Source organism: Sabethes cyaneus, chromosome 2 (genome assembly GCF_943734655.1).
Source record: "Sabethes cyaneus chromosome 2, idSabCyanKW18_F2, whole genome shotgun sequence".
Lineage (NCBI taxonomy): Eukaryota > Metazoa > Arthropoda > Insecta > Diptera > Culicidae > Sabethes > Sabethes cyaneus.
The window spans coordinates 7,689,681-7,710,800 of record NC_071354.1 but is presented as its reverse complement, the minus strand read 5'-3'; the positions used below and the strand labels follow the sequence as shown (position 1 = coordinate 7,710,800).

General features: G+C 37.8%; 1 protein-coding gene across 1 annotated transcript in view; it reads left to right on the top strand.

Moving 5' to 3' along the window:
- The window catches only part of LOC128733562 (neuroglobin-like), a 108,609-nt gene that overhangs the window by 77,276 nt on the left and 10,213 nt on the right, over positions 1–21,120 (top strand). The window contains exon 2 of the mRNA XM_053827220.1: positions 18,073–18,304. Within this exon, the coding sequence (XP_053683195.1) occupies positions 18,073–18,304 (232 nt within the window). The remainder of the gene's footprint in view (positions 1–18,072; positions 18,305–21,120) is intronic.

The following is a 21,120-nucleotide window of genomic DNA, read 5'->3' as shown; positions in this document are numbered from 1 at the left end:
TCGCTAGTTCAACGAAATATGTGCGTAACCAAATATCTATTAACTAATTCCAAATTATACATTGGTCGCCTTTATGAACAAGTAATGATCGATATGTTCAGTTAAATTTATTTTCCATTAGCAATTATGTTTTGCTGAGCGTTTTTTGATACACAGCAGATCGATAAATTGAATTACAAGTTTTAGGACATTATAACAGCGCTGGAAGCACTGTTTACGTGGCGAAAGCGTGCTCTGCCAATACAGATGCATTTTTAAGGCGCAAAACAATACATGCTTCGAATGGTAGCCATTTATCCAGCCATCTTTGAGCCACTTTCGGTTTCCCCTTAACGTTTGTGCTTTTAAACCTGATTTATAAAACACTTCAGCCTGGTTGAAACTATTCTGATTCTCTGGAGAGAGTTTTTAAATAAAATGATGCCTTGCTGCGAGTAATTCGGGGTCAAAATTAGGGTATTTTTCTAGTAAAAGTTCTATAGTTCCTAAACAAGCAAAGATAGAGGTATACTATATTCAGCAATGTTGTGTATTTTTACTATTTGTACAATTTTGTAAAACAGGAAAAAGTCATGGCTAATATAGAAAAACTGATTTCAACGATTTTTCATTTATGAGAAATAGGATTTTTCTATATTTGCTGAGGAGATAGAAGGTTACTGTCTTTAACAAAATTTCTTGTAATAATATGCTGTAAAACTTTGCAAAACACATCAATCTGTTATATTGAAACTGAAGAAAAATAAATTTTTGATTGCACTTTTAGGGGGATTAATCAAAATTTAAATTCCGCTGAACGATAGAACTTTTAGTTTTAAGAAACACTTCCAAACGTTCCATAAACCTAAAACCGAGTTTTCTCGCTCAAAGCTAATGCGCACCGAAAAAGGTTCTGGACCAGTGTGCTGTGCCCGGTTCATTAGCTTTCGGTTAACCAATTGAGGGTTAAAATTTAATTTTTAGTAGAAGTCGATATTGCAAGGTCTTAAGTCTTGAATCTTCTTTTTTTTTGGTCTCGCTATTCCTCCTTTTCTGTCCCGTTTTCTTCTGCTCTTTGTTCCGTACTTTCTCCTTTTTAGTCCACTTGGTCATCATTGTTTTAACTTTCCTGGTTTACTCTATCGTTTCCCTTCTTTTCTTTCATTTTTCTTATATTTTTCATTCTTCATCTTTTTCTGTCCAGTTATTCGACTCGAATCCGTTTTTTATCCCTTCTCCTTTTTTCCATTTTTTTTTCTTTTCACATCCCATTTTTGCTCGCATTCTGTCACGATTTTTCAATCGTTATTTTTCATGCGATTTTTTCACCTTTTGCTCTCACATTTTCCCTCTGTTTTATCCCATCTGTCCGGCCTCTGTTACGAAATTTAATTTATAACTGAACTATTTTTAGGTGAATTAAATTAAAAAATCCGAACTTGTGGGTTTCAGAAATTATTTTGTTTCACATTAAATTTTAAAGAGAAGATGGGGCACGTGCATCCAGCAAAAAGGGACTGGCAAAGTCACGTTTGATTCAGTTTCAATTCCCCGCCAACGCAGCGTTGGACAGACACAGCTGGGTTTCACATTTTGAAACAATCAGCCCTTTTCAGGATCAATAGGATTATTGAAGATACAATTAGATTTTCAAACCAAACAATTCACACCAATCAATATAGTCGGTGGGAACTAAAATTTTGGGAATTTCTTTCTCAAGCCTCGCATTAAAACCTAGCTGACAACTTCGATTTTTTGACATTCGTTTACTGTGCAAGAAAGTTTGTTGAATAGAGAATTATCAAAAACGTTTGTTCCACCTTGGATAAGTTTGTTACAAACAAATTCAGCGGTGGCTTGTTTACTAGGTAGTTGGTAGGCGATTACGCACGAACGCAACTCAAGAGAACTTAGTAAAAACGTAATTATCCCGCGGCGTTTCTCCGGCAAATCACGGGAAACTGCACCGCAGTTTTTGTACTTTGCCGCCCGCCGTCAACAACAATCATATTATTCATATTCGTGTTAGTTCTCTCGTTAAGTCCCGGTAAACAAATCATCGCCAGACGGTAAAAAATGAGCATCAAAAATTCACTTTAGTATGTTCAGTACCTAATTGTCGGCCACTTTTTCAAATCAGTGTATCAGAACGTGTAAACAAACCGAGTGTCAGAGTTTATTTTTCTCCGCTAAACAAACAGAGAATGGGAAAACATGACTCTAGCCTCTCAGTAGAAATAAAGATAAAGAAAAGCACTCGAAAAATCATCATCTCGACCCGTTCAACCGATAATTGGGTTTTTATTATCAATTGAGAGTAGAGAAAAAACGATTATCCCTCTTAAACACATAAAACGTACTAAAATTTTACGACTCCGTTACAAACAGAACAGTTGTAGTAGCAAATCGGTACCGACCGACTAGAACCGACCACACTCGTTTCGCTTGGTTGTGGAAAGTGAAATTAAATTAAAATGGAAATGGGAAGAAAACCTGGATAGTTTTTCTTTCACGGGAATTCACTCTGCGACTGTTTTCGCAACCATGTTCCAACACACAATTATATTAATGAGTTCGACGCTTTGTAAAGTATTTTGCTAAATACAGTCCACTTTGGCAGCAAAACTAATTATGCAAATTTTTGTATTAAAAATTTCTACGAAAAGAAACTAGCGAAATAAGATTAGTTTTCAAAATTTTTGGAAAGTTCTACGAAAAGCATTAACTCCATCTGTCTTAAAAAGTATTATCAAAAAACGAGCAACAGCATCCGGAATTATACGGCAAAGTCCACAAGGAAAAGATAAATAGAGACGGAAATAAACTTTCTTCCGCTTCATTGGAACAACGTTCAGTGCCATTTATTTACACTACACTATGGCGGCTTGTTTGCGCTACTGGTAACTTTTCCTTCCGGAATCTGAATGACCTTCAAAACACGAGCGTCTCGGATTAACCCCAGGACAATTCTACTAATCCTAAAAGACCGGTTTTAGCCTTCAGTATTTGCGAATAGATTAAATGAGTGAGAACAAAAGAACAAAATTGCTTTTAAATTTTGTTGAATATAGTGATTAGTTCATGAAGATTTAGTTAACTATTTATGACATATTCTGAACGAAAATTTCAAAACCGAAACACACATTCATCATCCTTGAAGCAACCGAATTACGATCAATCGCTCTACATCACCATCATCAGGCGAAAATACGCCCGGGGGAAAGTCTCACTCACTTCATCACAAGTCAAATTGATTACAGATTGGATTTCGAGCACATCTACATTGTGCGAGCAGAAATTGAATAATGTACATTAAAATTGAATCACGACGGTACCTACGCTGCTGGGTAAAATTATCACGATCTATGAAAATTCCTCCATTTGATGGTTGGGCGAACCGAGCGAACGCTCGATGCACGATGGATGTGAAGGAGAAAAAAATTCCGACACAACAGTTTTCCGGATTCCGACCGGAGTGCGCGGAGCGCGGGGTCCCAATGGGCAACTATAAAGTTTAACCTTCCTCCCATCCGAACCGAAAGGATAAAATTGCAAATCACGTAAGCGAGCAAGCAATTGAATGGATAGTTTTCGGAATGAAATATTATTTTTATTTATTTTTCCCATCTGATGCGCACGATCCGGCTCGTCTCGACTCGACTCGACCGGCGTGAAAATCTTTGAGGAATTCCAAGATTGCAATGATTTTATGTGGAAAATTTCATTTTGTGCTGTGCTAGTATCATAAATATACAATTTCCACCCCCTCCCCCCGGCCCCATCAGCAGCAAGTTTGCATACATTTTGACTGGCTTTTCAGCAGTGTCAGCTTTGCTCGCTAGTCTAGGATGACGACAATTCTCACGTGGAAATTCCGGTCCTGATCCAATCCAGGCAGAAGGGGTTGAATTTCAGATCAACTTCAGGGATCCTTACGGATCCTCATGGAATGCAAATGGCGACAAGTGATACGGGGACCATAGATTAGGGAGAGACGACAAAAAGATTCGATCTCTTGTTTCGGTTCAGTTAGTTCCTCCACCCGTACGGATAATGCAAATTTTTCCCATTCTTCTCAGTAATCTACTGAAATCCTTCCAGGCATCTGCTCGTTTGTTCATCTAGACGAACTAAAATTCTCTTATACTAACAAGGTCGAATTGAAATTACAGAATGAAAAAATGTCCATAGCTAACTTAGTCTGTTGGACGAAATCTTCTAGTTCAACTCCAAAACTGGTTTCATGTTCCAGTTCTAAATGGAAAGCATTTAGGAAATTTCTCAGAAAACATATAAAACAGAAGGGATGTGATACAAGACACGACCGCATAGTTAGCGTAGGACTACGTTCGTCTGGTTGTTGTATGATTATGAATATCTTCAGACTTCAACTTCAGAACTTGATGTGAATTGTACGGCAAGAAAATCTAAATGTATCTTCAATCATTTTAGTGGTTCTGAAAAGGGCTGATTGTTTGCAAAGTGAAACCCAGATGTTACGGTCCAACACTGCCGGGGAAATGAAACAGAATTAAACGGAACTTTGCCATTCCCCTTTTGCCGCATCCAAATATTTATGAATGACTTTTCATTTCAATCCACAGTGGTTCAAACAGCGAAATATGTGATCGTTTGATATAGCGCCGAAACGTGAAGTTCTTGGCATATAATGTCTTTAGGAACATTTCTTGGTATGATAAGCCCCTTCTTGTGAGAGAAATCTTTGGGTGATTAATTCCCGTAAAACTGAGATACGAAATTTATTTTCTCGTATATTCGAGATACAGGTTTAGTACTTTCGGTAAAGTTGTAGTAAATATCAATACAAATAACTTTGTCAAACACACCATATTTGTATCTCTTCATGGAAATTATTTATCAAGCGTTATTCATGGACAAACCTTTCAAAACGGTTTTTGAACCCTGAGTTATTCTGGTCAACTTTTATGTGTTCATAGTGTTCTAGAAAGTTGTTTATCTTGCTAAAATCAACGTTTTTATAGAACATTTTTATACGCGATTTTTTGAAGTTTCGGAGATATGGAGCATTTTTGAGCTTTGAGCTTAAATATTTCCCAAGGTGGCAAATGGTGGCAGATCAAACAACTCGTACTTAAAAGTAGAACAAAAAGATGTGTTGCTTATTTTATTTTTGTTTGAGTTATGTTAATGGTTAACTGCTTGTCAATTCGTGTTTTCTAATTGAATAGACTAAAAAGTCATTCCGAGAAAATTCGGTCTTCTGTGACTGTTGTTGAAATTCGGCCATTCGGATTTCGGCCATTCATGATTTGACCATTTGTGTTTCGGCCATTTGGTACCAGCCCATTATGAGTGGGATCTTTTGAAAAGACACGAATCGAAGGCATTGAACAAAATAGACTTAAGTTAGTTATTTGGAAGCTTTTCTCCTATTAATTGCGTCAAATAATTTTGAGTCTACATTCATTTTCGACTCGAAAATAGGCGAAAAAATTGCTGGTAACTCAACTTGTTAGAAAGAGATTGTCAACATAAACAAAATGGCGTTTATTGCATCCGAAGTACATTTTAATTGTTCGATAAACATGACTGTAAAGGAATTTTAAAACAACTATAACTTTTGAGGATACAAACAGATACAGTCAATTGACACTCGATTTTAAAGGTTCTTTGTTGTACTTTTAAGCACGAGTTGTTTGATCTGCCACCATTTGCCACCTTGGGAAATATTTAAGCTCAAAGTAGTACTATTTTTCATCAAAAATGCTCAATATCTCCGAAACTTCAGAAAATCACGTATAAAAATATTCTATAAAAACGTTGATTTTAGCAAGATAAACAACTTTCTAGAACACTATGAACACGTAAAAGTTGACCAGAATAAGTCAAGGTTTAAAAACTGTTAAGGGGTTGTTCACGAATAACGCTTCATAGATAATTTCCATGAAGAGATATAAGTTTGGTGTCTTTGACAAAGTTGTTTACATTGATATTTACTACAACTTTGCCGAAAGTACCAAAGCTGTATCTCGAATGTACGAGAAAATAAATTTTTTATCTCACTTTTAAGGGAATTAATCACCCAAAGATTTCTCTCACAAGAAGGGGCTTGTTATACCATAAATGTTTCTAAAGACACTATATGCGAAAAACTTCACGTTTTGGCGCACTATCACACGATCACGTATTTCGCTGGTTGGACCACTGTGCAATCTATTGCAAAATAAATAGCATCAAACTGCGGCCGTCCACCGACTTACCAAACACCGACGCCAAAGAAACAATCGGCGAAAAGGTTCGGTTGCGTAAATAATGAAATGGCAGAAGCTCAAAAATGGGACGGACTAAAATTGTACCTCAAAAGTGTTGGAATAAAGCAAGGGCCGCCTCACCCACAAGTGCAATCAGTTACAATCTTTTAACGCGTTAATTAAAAACTGTTGAACATTTAAGCCTTCAGAAAGCACAACAATAAAAGATGACGAAAAAAAAGTCTAAAATACGAAGGAAGGACAACGAAGAGACGTCGCAAAGACGACGAAAATGCGATGAAAAGGTGAAAAAGTGATTAGAAGATGGCGAAAATTAACGGCAAAATAGTTAACAAAAGAGATGGCAAAAAGTAAACAAGAAACAACCTGAACACACGATGCAAAGACGCCAAAACAGCAACAAATATGACTAAAAACGACATGGAATACAAAGGCGCTTAAAAGTGTCAAGACAAAACGTCAAAACAAAAAAGACAATACAAGCGGTAAAGGCGACGAAAAAGCGATAAAAATGCCAAAAACGGACAACACTTACGGGACAAAAATATGACAGAGAGATGACAAAAATACGGCGAAAAGATACCGAAAAGCCAACAATACGATGTAAAGACGAAAAGACGATGTAAAGATGACAAAAGGTAAAGACAAATGGCAAAAAGACGCTGGGAAAAAGACAAAAGACAGCAAAAAACGGAAAGGCTTAAAAACGCCACAGCAAAACAAAAAATGCCAAAAAACAAAAAAAAACGAAACGCTTATAAATCGATACAGAAAAGCGATGAAGAGACGGCAAAAAAACAACACGATAAAAACGATTGAAAAGCTTCAAAAAGGTGACATAACAGGCAAAACACGACGAAAAGACGTATGACAGAAAGACGACGAAAGAACGAAGAAAGGGTTGTGTAAATATAATTTTAAGGTTTACGTCGTGAAAATTGCAAAAATAAACGAAAAGACAACCAATAAAAAAACGACAAAACGATGACGAAAGATGACAATAAAAAACCAACAAAAGGCAATAAAATGACAACAAAATCATTCTCAAACACTAACAAAAATAACGGCAACAATTTAAAAAGCCGCCGAAAAAATCGACGAAAATGCCAAAAAAACGGAGGTCAGAAAACGACGAACCGACGCACAGTGGGACGGATTAAAAAAAAAGGCGGACATCAACTTTTGTGTAGAAACCAATAAGGCCATTACAAATAGTTTTCAAAGTTTTTGCCCCTCCGATGCTAGACAACCCAAGCGAGGGGGGGGGGGGAGGGAGCGAAAAAACAAAAAAAAATTATTAACACGCAAAAAAAATTAAGATTTTTGGGAATTTTCACTTGAAACCCGTGAATTTATTCTTGCTTTTGATATATACGTTGTTATTTTCGATGCAAAAACCTTCCAAAATAGAGTCAAAATCGAAAAACACTTTTTTTGCCGGTTTTCGGAACCTGCTTTATTTGTACTTCCATTTTTGTTTCGTGCTAGAAGCGTTAACACTCCCCGTACACTCTTTTTTCGAGTTAAACCCACAGATAATTGATTTTATACAAAAAATTTTACTCAAGTTTAGCAAAATTTTTTTTGACCCCCGATTTTTAGAGCCAATTCAAGCCCGCCCTTCAAGGGGGGACAAAAACTTAAAAAATAATTTTCAATGGCCTAAGTTTTCTGCATATGTGACTTCACAAAAGTTTCCTTAATTTTGAAGTAATTTTGTTATACCAAAGAAATTGGCGTTAAGGGGGTGGGTCAAGCCAAACATGAACAAAGCCCAAGAAAAAGTTGTACAAAATGTTATGTAGGGAGTTTTTGTCGAAGAAAGAAAATTTCTATCTCTTAAGGGAATGAAGTTATAGTGCTACAAACTAATGTATCGCCTCAATACCAGTTTTCCTAATTTTTTTTTGGTTATTTTCATTTCCACGCAGTTTTGATGTTCCACAAGGTTTAACATACTATAAAAATACATCTTTTTACTGAAAGAAGTGTAGCTCTAACCTTCTTGGTTTTCTAGCTATTCCAGCTTTTGTTTAATTTTCATTCAATTTTTGAGGGGCCTTAGTTTAAAAGGCTGCAGGTATGCGCAGCCAATCTCCGCCACTTTACGTACTGCAATGTAATGTGTTTCGTTTCATATGTATGTCACACGATGGATCTTGGTGGAACATTTGAGAAAACTGCAAATGAAATTACCAATTTCGCACAATATTTTGCTTTGAAATCGAAATACGCTAGATGCAAATGTCCAAAAGATATCAAAAACAAAAATGCTCGGATGTGAGTGTCTTAGATAAGCACCGCCGCAAGCCTTGCCAGGTGATTGTTGATTATTTTTGGCAATATTTTTTCTTGCATATTTTGATTTTGAACGAAGAAACCTTGCAAAATTGGAAATTTTATTTGCAGTTTTCTCAAATGTTCCACCGAGATCCACCGTGACATACATATGAAATAAAGAAGATTACATTGCAGTACGTAAAATGGCGGAGATTGGCTGCGCATACCTGCGCCGTTTTAAAATAAAGCCACTTAAAAATGGATTGAAAATTAGAATAACGCTGGAATAGCTCGAAAACCAAGAAGGCTAGAGCTACACTTCTTACAGCAAAAAGATGTATTTTTATAGTATGTTAAACTTTGTGGAACATCAAAACTGCGTAGAAATTAAAATAACCAAGAAAAAAACTAGAAAAACTGGTAACTTTTTTCCCTTAAGACAGCGGTTCCCAAATGGGGGTTCGCGAACCCCCAGGGGTTCGCCAAAACTTTAGTTCGCTGCAGAATAGTATAGGGAAATCCGTCAGGGGGTACGCGAACCGGAAAAAGGTTGGGAACCGCTGCCTTAAGAGATAGAAATTTTATTTCTTCGACAAAAACTCCTTACATAAACATTTTGTACAACTTTTTCTTGGGCTTTGCTAATTTTTGGCTTTAAATAAAACAGATAAATTGATTATTTATTGACCCACCCTCTTAACCCCAATTTTTTTGGTACAACATAAAAGTACTTCAAAAATCAGGAAACTTTTGCGAAGACACATATGCAGAAAACTTATTGGTTTCTACGCAAAAGCTGATGCCCGTCTTTTTTTAAATCCGTCCCACTGTGCGACGAAAAAAAAATATAAAAATTCAATGAAGCCGAAGAACAGATTCCAAAACAGCAAAACAAAACCGCAAAAGCACGACAAAATATGTTTAACAAGTCTTAATGATTGAGGTGATTTTGGTTGTCTTGAGAACAAACAGAATGACGAGAAAAGGGGGGAAAAGTGATAAAAAGACAGCAAAAATGGCAAAACGACCTCCAAAAATGACAAAAACATAACAAAACCGGTGAAAAAATGGTTGAAAGAGCGCCGAAATATACACGAAAATGTCATTTTGAGTTGACGAAAAAAGCATGAAAAGACCAAAAGACGGCGAAAATGTGTCAAAAAAACAATAAAGAGATAATGAAAAACCGAAATAACGATACGCTGAAAAGACAGCAAAGAAGCGACAAAAATACGACGAGGCGACAACAAAAATACGATAAATACGGAAAAGGCGATGAAGAAAGGATTAAACGACAGCAAAATAGCAAACAGAAATGCCAAAACAGACTACAAATGAGGATAAAAAGACGCCAGAAAGGGCTACCAAAAACGCAACAAACGACAAAACCAAATAATAACAAATCGGAAGTGGTCTAGTGATTGAATAACAATGTTAAGATGCACGAAAGGCAGATGTTAAATAGAACGAATCATCACCGGGAGTCAAAAAACCACAGGGAGAAAGTGAGCGATGGAAAAATACAGATGAAATCACATATTAAGGCGGAAAGAGGCGGAGTTCATGAGTGATAAGTAAAATTCGATTCGAAATTTGATTAAATTTCACTTCTTGATTGATTTTAAAACAAAATAGTAACCCTTTCTTCGCTGATAAAACTACGGGAACTGGCTGGCCATCCGTAACGACAAACAACGGAACGGAACAAACGTCTGGATGGGGTCACCATGACCGAAGGTACCGAACATTCAAGCCATTTTGATGTCAAAGAAAACCGCGTGTAACGTCCAAATACGTAGCAGTGCTCTGTTAACCTTTAGTAGCCTCCCAGTTGCCTCCGAGGTATGACGCAGGGCCTAATAAGCCAGTCGTCGTATGTAAGAATCTCGACTGGGAGAGGCTGTTAGAGTCAATAGGATCGTAGCAACTGGCCCTGCAATTGTCCTGCATTCTAACAGCTGGCTGCGAAGTCTGTTGTATAAAAACAGAAGGTCAAGTTTCGATAACGGAATGTAGCACCTATGCTTTGCTTTGCTTTATTAACTATCAAAAATCGTCCTTTTAAGAACGAACACTTTTGTATAGGAATTTTTGTTTAACTTTCGTTGATTTGTGAGTTGTATCAAATCACTCGAAAGTAATTTAAAATTTGTAAAGCTAATTCCAACTAACCACAGAGCAAAGATTTGTGGTCAGACCCACCAATGTGCCCAGGCTAGGGCACACTGGAGCACGTAGCCCACCTTCTAGAACAAATTTAATGTTTGACAAAATAATTTCTCAATGTGCAACCCGAAGTCCGGAGTTGTCAATTCAATAGTCCGGTTTTCAATGATAAGCGATAAGGAAATGAATTGCATTAAAATAGATTCTGCTTCAAGACTAATTTTCACTTTAAATTCAAGTTCAATTTAAGCCAAGTTTCAAGTGCGATCTGCAGTTTAAATTCAAATTAATTTTCATCTCCAATTACAAGTTCAATTTCAAGCCCAATTTCAATGTCCCATTTGAAAGCCAATTTCTAGTCTAATTCAAGTCTAAACAGTTTCAAGCCCAATTTCATGTCCAATTCCAAGTCTAATTTCTAGTTGAATTTCAAAGCTCAATTTAGGATTGATTTCATGTCCACTTTAATGTCCCATTCTAAGTCCAATTCCGAGTCTAAATTAATCCCATTTTCACCTCCGATCTCAAGTCTAATTAGCGCTGTCCAATTTAATGTCCCTTTGTAAGTCCAAACCCGAGTCTAATTTAGTCTTAATAGTCATCTCCGATTTCAGAAATTTGAAACTCAATTGAGATCTAATTTAAATGCCCTCTTTTAAACCAATTTCTATGTTTATTTTAATTTCTATTCCACCACCAATTTCAAGTGCATTTTCAAATTCCTTTGTTCGATGGGGTTGGCGCCAGTGATGCCAGATCTACAGATTTATCCGTAGTTCTACGGATTTAGGAATTTTCTGCGGACCTACGGATCAAGTGCTCAAATCTACGGATTTTCATCAGATTTGCGGAAAAGGTTGAAAGTTTCGTTTAGTGACAAAAAGTACGAGTACGCTACATGCAATGAATAATACACCGAAAAGCATGACTTTATTCTTTCTGAGCGAAAGAAGCGAATAAAATGTGCATTAAAAATTGGAGATTTGCCTTATTGCTGTTATGCTGTCAATAAAAACTAGCATTTTTCGCTTCGACGGCAGATATTTATAGTACAAAAACGGATATTTTCCTGGTTGGAGTACGGCAAAATGGCTAAATATTTTCATTTCTATTTTTCCCACATTTAAGCAGTTCCATAATATGATTTCTGTAGTGCGATAGAACTTTAAAATCAAACGAATGAGGTTGTTCTGTATAATAAAGTAGATTGTTCCATATGCATTAATGTTCAATATGCATTAATGTTCAATATGCTTTTTTTACGCGACAAACAAAAACTCTTGGACATTTAATCCTTCAGAAAGCGATGAAAAGATGACCTAAATAAACAGACAAGACAACGAAGAGACGGCGAAAGACAGCGGAATGCTGACGAAAATGTGAATAGAAGTCAATGAAACTGTGATGAAAAGATGACAAAAAGACGATAAAAAGACGACAAGAAAACTGCAACAAAACACGCGACAAAAAATTGGAAAAAGACATTTCAAAACTGTTAAACAGGCGATTAAATATGCAAAAAAAAACTACGAAAAGATGGCGAATATACGTCATCAAGAAGACGTCGAAAAAACAACGAAAAGACAAGAAAAATACAACAATTTTGTTGTCTTGGCAACAAACAGGACGAAAGATGATGAAAAGATGATAATAAGAACGAAGAAAAGGCGGCAAAATTTCATAAAATACGATGAAAAGATGGCAAATAATCGATGAACAAGCAGTGAAATGCCTGTGAAAAGACCATGGAAAGACAATAAAAATGTAAGAAATGAGAGGAATGACAACGAGATGACGAATACGGAGAAAACCCAGTAAAGACATTACAAAAGGATGAATAATTGGTTCCGAAAAGACGATGAAAGAACGATGAAACGACAGCAAATAATCGATGAGAGAGATGAAATGCCTGCGAAAAGATATGACAAAGAAGTGAAGACAAGTAGGCGACGTTACAAACAACGACAAAACAAACGACCAACGAACATTAAAAGACAACAAAAAAACCAAGGGGTCAACACGGAGTAGTGGTTAGTATTCACATCTCTCACACCGAGAAGTAAGATTCAAGTTCCAGTCCCTCAGAAACCCCGAATGACCCAAGCTGTCACTCGTTAAAACAAACAAAACACATTAAAACAAACAAAACACGACAAGAAGATGACAGGAACGGCGGAAAAGTTGACGGAGTATACTTAGCAAAACAAAAAAAAAACGAAAAATTAAAGACAAAATACAAAGCCAAACGACGACAAATGAAAGAATTCGGAGAAATAAAGGCAAAAGGAGAATGACGAAAGTCAAGATTATGCGTTCTTGAATAATTTAAAGGAAATATGAAATGTATCATGAACTGATTCGATTCAAAAAAGTATTAATTTGTTTCAAATGCAATCAAGAATATCTAAGCGATAAAAAATGTCACTTGTTAGCAAAACTGAGAAACACTTTTTATGAAGAACAAATGTCGGTCAAACTTCGCTTTTTGGGCCACTGTGGAACGCTGCCGGGGAATTGAAACTGAATTAAACGGAACTTTTCTATTGCGAAAGAAATAGCCTCAAACTGAGGCCATCCACCGACTTACCAAGCACCGGTGTCGGTGAAAATCGATGAAAAGGTTCGACTGCGTGAGTAATGAAATGGCACAACTTCAAAAATGGGACGAACTAAAATTGTATTGTAAAAATAGTTACAGCTGCGTAAAAATAGTTCCATTTTCAAGTCCAGTTATAGGTTAAATTTTAAGCTTAGTTTCAGGCCTAATTCAAGCTTAAATTCAAATGCAAATTTAATTCTAATTTCATGCCCAATTTTCACACTGATCGTTGTCGTCAGCAGCCTAGAGATGGGGCGGCTCGTGCAGTCGCAACTAACTTTCGACCTGGTTGAGCCATCTTGCACATTGGGCCCCCCTCTTCCTGGTGCCGGTGATGGGGCTGTTGAAGAAAACTGTTCAACACTAATTTCAAGTCCAATTCCAAAGACAATTTCAAGTTCAACAGAACAACACAGAAAGAGCACGGGGAAAGTCGTGAAAAAAAAGTTGACAAACGAAATAGCAAAAGAAGGAAAAAATGAGGGAGAGAAAAAATGAAAAATTAGCATGAAAACTAAAATCGTAACTGGAATGGAAGGGAAAACACGAGACGTAAAAAGAGAAAAAAGTGGAAAAGAAGAAAACGTCAAAAGAAAAGGAGGACACTGGACAGAAAAAGAGGCAAAAAGGAAGAGGAACAGGCGAAAAAAGAGAACAAAAGGGAAAACAACAAAGAAAACGAAGATAATGAAAAAGTAAATAGGAATTAACTGAACAGAAAAAGAAAAAAACGGAACAAGAAAAGGGGACACAGAAAATAAGTAAATTAGGGAGCAGGAAAATTGAAAAACAAGAGCAGTAAAAGAGAAAAATGGCCAAAAACCGGAAGACAAGTGTGATAAAACGAAAAACAGAACGTGACAGAAAAGGAAGATATGACAATAGGAAGAATGGAACAGATGAATACAAAAACATGGTAATGGGAGAAAAATAGAAGAGACTAGAAGAGGAAAAACGAAAGCAAAGGAGGAAAAATGGAACAGATACGAGAAAAACAAGAGGAAATTCCAGGCTGAAAGGGACCAAAATGGGTGAGGAAATGAAGAGAAAGAGGAAACAGCAAGAGGAAAAACGAGAGAGATAAGGAAAGATGAAAAGACGGGGAAGGCCTGATCGAAACGAAAAAAAGGTAGAAAACAAGGCAAAAAAAAGAAAACAAAACAGGAACAGAAAACAAGAGGAACCAAAAGGGAATATAAGGATAGCGACAGAGAAGATAAAGGAAATGAGCAATTAGAGAAAAAATGTCAAGCCGGATAGAAAAGGAGAAGGATTGGTCAAAATGGAAATGGGATGGGTAAAGTCTGCCTCCTGCAGCTCTCTAGAAAAAAAAGAAGGAAAAATAAGACAGAAGGAGAAACGGAATGGGGGAAAACGTGACAAAAGCTGGACAACAAATAGGATAGAAAAGAGGAAATAATAAAACCTGGCATGAAATAAAGCAAGCTAAACGAAAACAGAAGACAAAATACGAGAGAAAACGGGGCATAAAAAGGAAAGTGGAAAGGTAGTAAACGGAAAAACCAAGGAAAACAAAGCAAAAAACGAGAAGATTGACAGAAAAAAATTAAGAACAAAGAACGGAAAGAAAACTAAGAAAACCATAGAGAAAGCGAAGAAAAATGGGCTAAAGTGGCCAGAAAAGGAAACGGGAAAACAGGAGAAAGTAGTAAAATGAAGAAACGACAGCAAAAAAGGTGAAAATCGAGACAGAAAAAAAAGGAAACAAAACGGAAGACAAAAAGCGATCAGAAAAACAAAACAGCGTGAAAGAAAAGGAGGGAAAGTAAGACCTAATAAGAGGAAGAACGGAACAGACGAAAACGGACAAGCGAAAAAAAAACGAAAATCGAAACCGAGAAAAAAGTCGAATCGTGACAGAAAATGACAAAAACTGAGTCAGTAGAAAAGGAACAATAAACTTGGAAACGAGAAATAATGGAAAAAAGAGATAAACAAATCAGAGGGGTTGTGTACAAGACACGACCGCATATGTAGGTGACGCAGGACTACGTAAATCTCTTTGTAGTGATGGTAGCATGTATCTATGCATGTAATCATTCGATTCATCATGTATACATGCTATATGCAGCATATATACATGCTACATGCGTTGTATGTAACATTTATCAAAGTAGTAACATTGTAAACGTTCAATCCTCAATAGATTTCAATAGACTTCTGTGTGCATATGGAAACAATTTAACAAAATCAAGAACACAAACTGCTTTCCATCTACCTTACAGAGATTAAAGATTGTTTTTATTACCAATGGTTCCTCCACGTTGAAGGGATGTTTCCAATTTAATCCCATTTTATCAATAGCCCTACTTTTCACTACACTTCCATATAGATACAGATACAGATACAACCAAACATTACAGCTCTACCGCACTTTTCCAACACAGATATCAAATTCGCCTAGGTTTAATTGTCTCGCCGTAAAGAATTTGCATCTGTTGGGACAATGGATCTTAGTCATTTTTTCTGGCACACTTCCACAGACGGCACAGATATCAAATTGTACTAGCTTTAATCGCGTTCGTGAGAAAATTTGTCGGCACGAGGGGGCTTAATCGCTCTTTCTTGCGTACTTTCCAAGCAAGGACATCAAAATGGTCTAGGTTTAATCGCGATGTTAAGACATCTTGTTAAGACAAGGAAGCTTTATCATTTAATTTGGCTTACTTTCCAAGCACAGATATCAAATTGATATGGGTTTAAATCATCGTAAAGAAGGATGTGTAAGGATGCGTAGAAGATTTTCCGATCGATTGGTGCAAAAAAATTGAAAATCGCTCGGAAAACCGCTAAGCTATTGGCGTTCAAAATCTTTCATTTTTCGAGACGCTCGCATTTTTCGATTTTCTGGAATGACCCCCTATATCAGCTACCTTCCTGAAAGACGTAGTCCGACGTCAAAATCGGAAAGAACAATCTAGAGTCAGGAAAGCGCGAAAACGGGGATAGGAAAGGAAGCGAAAAGGAACAGAGGAAGAGCAAACAATGGTCGGGAAAACTACCGAAACCGAGAGAAAAAGGGGTACCAACGGTACAGTCGAAAACGAGAAGACGAAAAAATGTGAAAACGAAAAGCAGAAAGAGTTAAAAGCTGAAAACTTTTAACGAAAAAAAAAAGAAAAATTGAAGAGAAAAGACAGAAAACAAGAAAGAATATAATTAAAAACCAGTGAAAAAAACCGGATTGAAAATAATAAAAACGGGGCAGGAAACGAAGAATAACAGAATAATCAAACAGGAAACAGGGGACAGAAAAAAAGGAAAACAAGAGAAAAAGAGGAAAAATATAAGAAAAGCGAAAGCGAGTCTGATAATCCACACGACAATTTCACACTGCACTGAATTCCATCCATCGTTGCCATGATAAGCCTAGTAGGCTTACCAGGAAAGCCGATTTCGTCCAAATTTTCCATAGCTCTTGTCGGTTTACACTATCATATGCGGCTTGGAAATCAATGAACAGAGGACTCGAAATTTGCGACACGTTTGGAGGATCTGCCGCAGCACTTTGTGGGCGGCACTCAGGATACTGATCGCTCGATAGATCTCACAATCCAGGCTAAACCTATCTTGTAGATAGAGCAAATAACCTCGTCTTTCTACTCCTAATAATAAGAAGTTTCGCCACTTGTATACAGTCGGTGTTAAGTCAGACCGAACCAAGTGACAAAAGTTTAATTTCGAGAAAAACGACGTTATAGTTTGCTACTCTGTGTTGTTTAAAGCTATCAACCGTTCAAAATCAATTCATATCTGTGGCTATTTGTTACATTTATGTAATCCGATTAGAGTAGAATGTAATTTAGGAAGCTCTTGAACGTTTGCTTGCTACGTTCGGAAATTAAGTTATTCAACATGTGCGGTACGCGGCAAAAGAGGCACAGTCCCGTTCAACCCTTGCTGGTCGCTAGTTTCCAGTGAACCGTCCCCACCGTTTGCTGCGAGAAGGAAATTATGCTGAACACGTTGGTGCAATTGCACTAGACCGTTTAGCATTTGTGATGTGATAGTATTTAGCTGCTCTGAAGTCTTGGAACTAGAAGGTTATGTCAGGATAGACCCATATCATTCGCAGCTGGCCATCCGTAACGACAAACAATTGAACAAACTTCTGTGAAGGGGTTGAACCATTGGTAGTGTAATGCCGAACATTTAAGCCGATCTGTTATTCTGATTAGCGTCCAAACCTGAACACATTTAGGGATAAATTTTTTGGAATGATATCCTCTCTAGACCACAAACGTTACCATAAGACGTAGTCCTACGTCACAATATACTTCCTGGAGGCAAAACAGGAAAAGACTTCCGTTTTTGATTAACTCTAATTGTCCTCCTGTAGTAGTCCATTCATGAGAGCTGATATCGTGAGCATAAACTTTCCGTGCTGGTAATGCGTGCCCCTTCTGGCGTTTGTTTATTTTGCCATCATTTCCACTACTATTCATTTCAAATCATTGCTTTTCCGTTGCACGGTAGGTACAAAGTGGAAGACATGTAGTGTCAGTGTGGTGACAGCAGGAGGGCACGGGGGCGATATCATCGCATCGCATCGCATCGGTTGAACAAGCACGGGCGGCCGGGCACCGGTGGGTCGTTCAATTATGCAAATCGATCCCGCCGGAATGGTACCGCCGGTACGGTGCTGGCTGGCAGGGCACTGTTCACGCACGATTGCTTTTCCAGGGACTGAAAAGTCCACCACACAACACATATGGTTCAATACTTACTTATTTTTCGTTTTTTTTCCTCTCCTTTCCCACACTTGACTTGCAGATTATTCGAGGAGCACGCGGAACTGCTGACTCTTTTCACCAAGTTTAAGGAGCTCCGAACGAAGGAGGAGCAAGCGACGTCCGAGGAGCTGCAGGAGCACGCCAACAAGGTGATGACCACACTGGACGAAGGCATCCGCGGTCTGGACGATGTAGACACGTTCCTGGAGTTCCTGCACCAGGTGGGGGCGTCCCATCGGAGGATTCCCGGCTTCAAGCAGGAGTACTTTTGGGTAAGCATCGCTCCTTCTAACTATCTATCTAACTATTCCTCAAGTGAGACACGATAGCGTGACCGGGCTAATGAGCCGGACCGGACTACCGCACCCGGTTCCGTCCTTCGACAATTAAACAACGTTGAATGCCAATTGCACCAGCCGACAGACGTGGGTGTGTTATTGTGTAGAGCAAAGCTTCCCAAAGTGGCAGCCAGCAGCAATTACGCGATTCCGGAAATTGACTTCAATTTCATTCAGGCTCACGCAAAGTTGAAATTAGTTTCAATTTCATTAATTATGCTTGATTGTGGCTTACGGGTGATTTCTTGCGTTCAATAGAAATAAACGCTTACAGGTTTTGGGGATAATAAATGCTCTTCAAATCACAATGGGGAGAAAGGCTAGCAAATTACTCTTGGGAAATTGAAATTTGAAATCAAACTGTGTTAAAGCTGTCAATCAGTTCGGCAACTCAAGGCTAACTTGATAAGATGAAAGCTGCCATGGTATTTGACTGTGGTGTGCACGCAAAAATTGAATATTTTTTTTACATATTTTACCTCATAAGAAATTTATCAAATCAGATTTAACAAAACAATTTTTAAAATTTTGTGAGTCTATTGTTATGATAAATCCCTTGTTTTTATGGACTAATGACCAACGAAAGTCAAAATTATTTCTCTCGAAATATCTGAGAAGACAAATTGGAAGTAATCATCGTTCGCTGTTGGTTATTAATTCACAACCCAAAATAGATTCCGTGGAACTATTTGGGGTAAAATGCGCAGTAGTGGACTTTTTTGCGTAAAATGATTTACTAAAATATAGAAATTATTTGATACTGAACAATTTTGCAAAACATCTCAGATGAAACAATATTCTATGTTCCCTTATTAGACCCTTAGTCATATTTCTGTAGACAAATCGATTGAAAACCTAATCAAACTCTAGAATCATTCACTCTATCTTACATAAACATTCTGTTCGTTCCGGTCGAAAAGCTTTGATTTATGCTGTCACCTTCATTTATACAGGAAAAAGCTACCCGACCGATAGACCGAAGCCGAGGTTAACCGGATGACGCCCATTAGCTATTCATTAATTTGGGCCCAATTTCGTTTTTTTTCTTTCCCTGAAAATCGATCAGTAATAATCCTCCATCGGTGGATGGTGTCCACCAATGGGATTCATAATGCGTCAGTACGTGTTTGATTTATGATGGCCTCCCTCCCGGTGGCGGTTCTGTTTTCCAAGTGAAATCATTCGTGTCCTTGCTTGGTTAAGCAATTCGATACCCGCTTGGTTGAGCCTGCTTTGTTTCACAAATCCTGGCCCGGATGAGGTGTTGCCGAATGCGGTAAAAGAAATCTGTCTTTCCTATCTGAACTGAAGAACGTGCGAGCTTTTGTTTTGCCCGAATGATCCCCGGGCAACTTTGCCCGCTAAGTAAAATGGCTAGCTTGGATTTTTTGGAAACCTGTTGTCACCTTCGATTCTGATGACGGACGCATCGAGGGGTAGCACCGCGCAGTGAAAGTTGTCATGATGGAACGACAAAATTACGCCCCCCGGCTGGGGGTACATTTTCGATAACAATTTTTTTTTTCTGTGTTGCGAGCGACGAATGAATTCGTTCATCGTTCGCCACACGAAAGCAATCAACTGAATCAACAAGCTCATTCGGCTTAGGGGGGATCGACCTTGTGCGAAGCAATATCTGCAAAGCAGCGCTTCCTCCGGAATGATAAATCATATTCTTCTATTTTCCTATGCCGGTTTTGGCTCAAATTGCTTGTATCAAATGTATACCAATTGGAACGATGATGCAGAACAAAAAAAAACATTTCAACGTAGAATTGCGTTTTGATGTACTAGATTGTGATGAACTTTGCACATGCGAAAACTGAACATAGCACGAAAAGTTGTTAGGTTTTTCACATTTTTAACACGACTTTCATTTAATGTTTTTAGAAACATTTCCATCAACCTGTTGAAAGTATATTTGCGCTTCTATTACAATACAGAGTTTTGTAAATTTATGCCACAATTAAAAATATCAATCAGTTTGTTTCGAAACAGATACCGATAAAGTCGGCAGATCGGAGGTGAAATATTGTGTGTACAAATTAGGGTAGAAAACTTTTTTAAGCAGTCTAAGCGGTTCAAAACAAAGTTAGTCGGCTGATTTTAATTAGCAGCCAGCAGAGCGTGATACGACTACTTGGGCTAATGACCTGATCCTTGAAGAAGTTATAAAGACCTTCTGAAGAGTGGGCCACTTGGTCGAAAGGTAGTTTTATAGCGGTCATCAGAAAGTTCTGGTGGAGCTCATAGTATTAGTTTTATGAACTTGGTCGTGAAAAGCACTAGAGGAACGTAATAAAACTTATAATCGTTACCTACGAATAGACGATGGAAAAGGCAAAGCCGCCAGTGATGATGGAGTTTGGAATACGTCTCACACTAAATAAGGGGGTTGTAGAGATCTCTTTATATCGAGTCCGCTGTGGTTCAAAGGTTCACCAATACCCGCGATTTATCGGTCTGGGCAGGAGAAGTTTAGTTCGAATGCTGTTGGAGTTGGCTCCGATTATAGCTTGGTTCGATCAGTGAATCCCCCGGCTTGAGTAAAGAGGAACGGTACACTTTTTAATAAGCGATACTTCAATGACCCACCCCTATCGCCCCTACTAGCACAGTTGTTACAAAATAGTTGTGACAACCAATATATGACTAATTTTAGTCATAAACAAGTTCATGTAACTAGCAGTAACAAAAATGTGCTGCTTAGGTAATTTTCCGCTCCTTAATCTTCACGTCTTATCCCACGC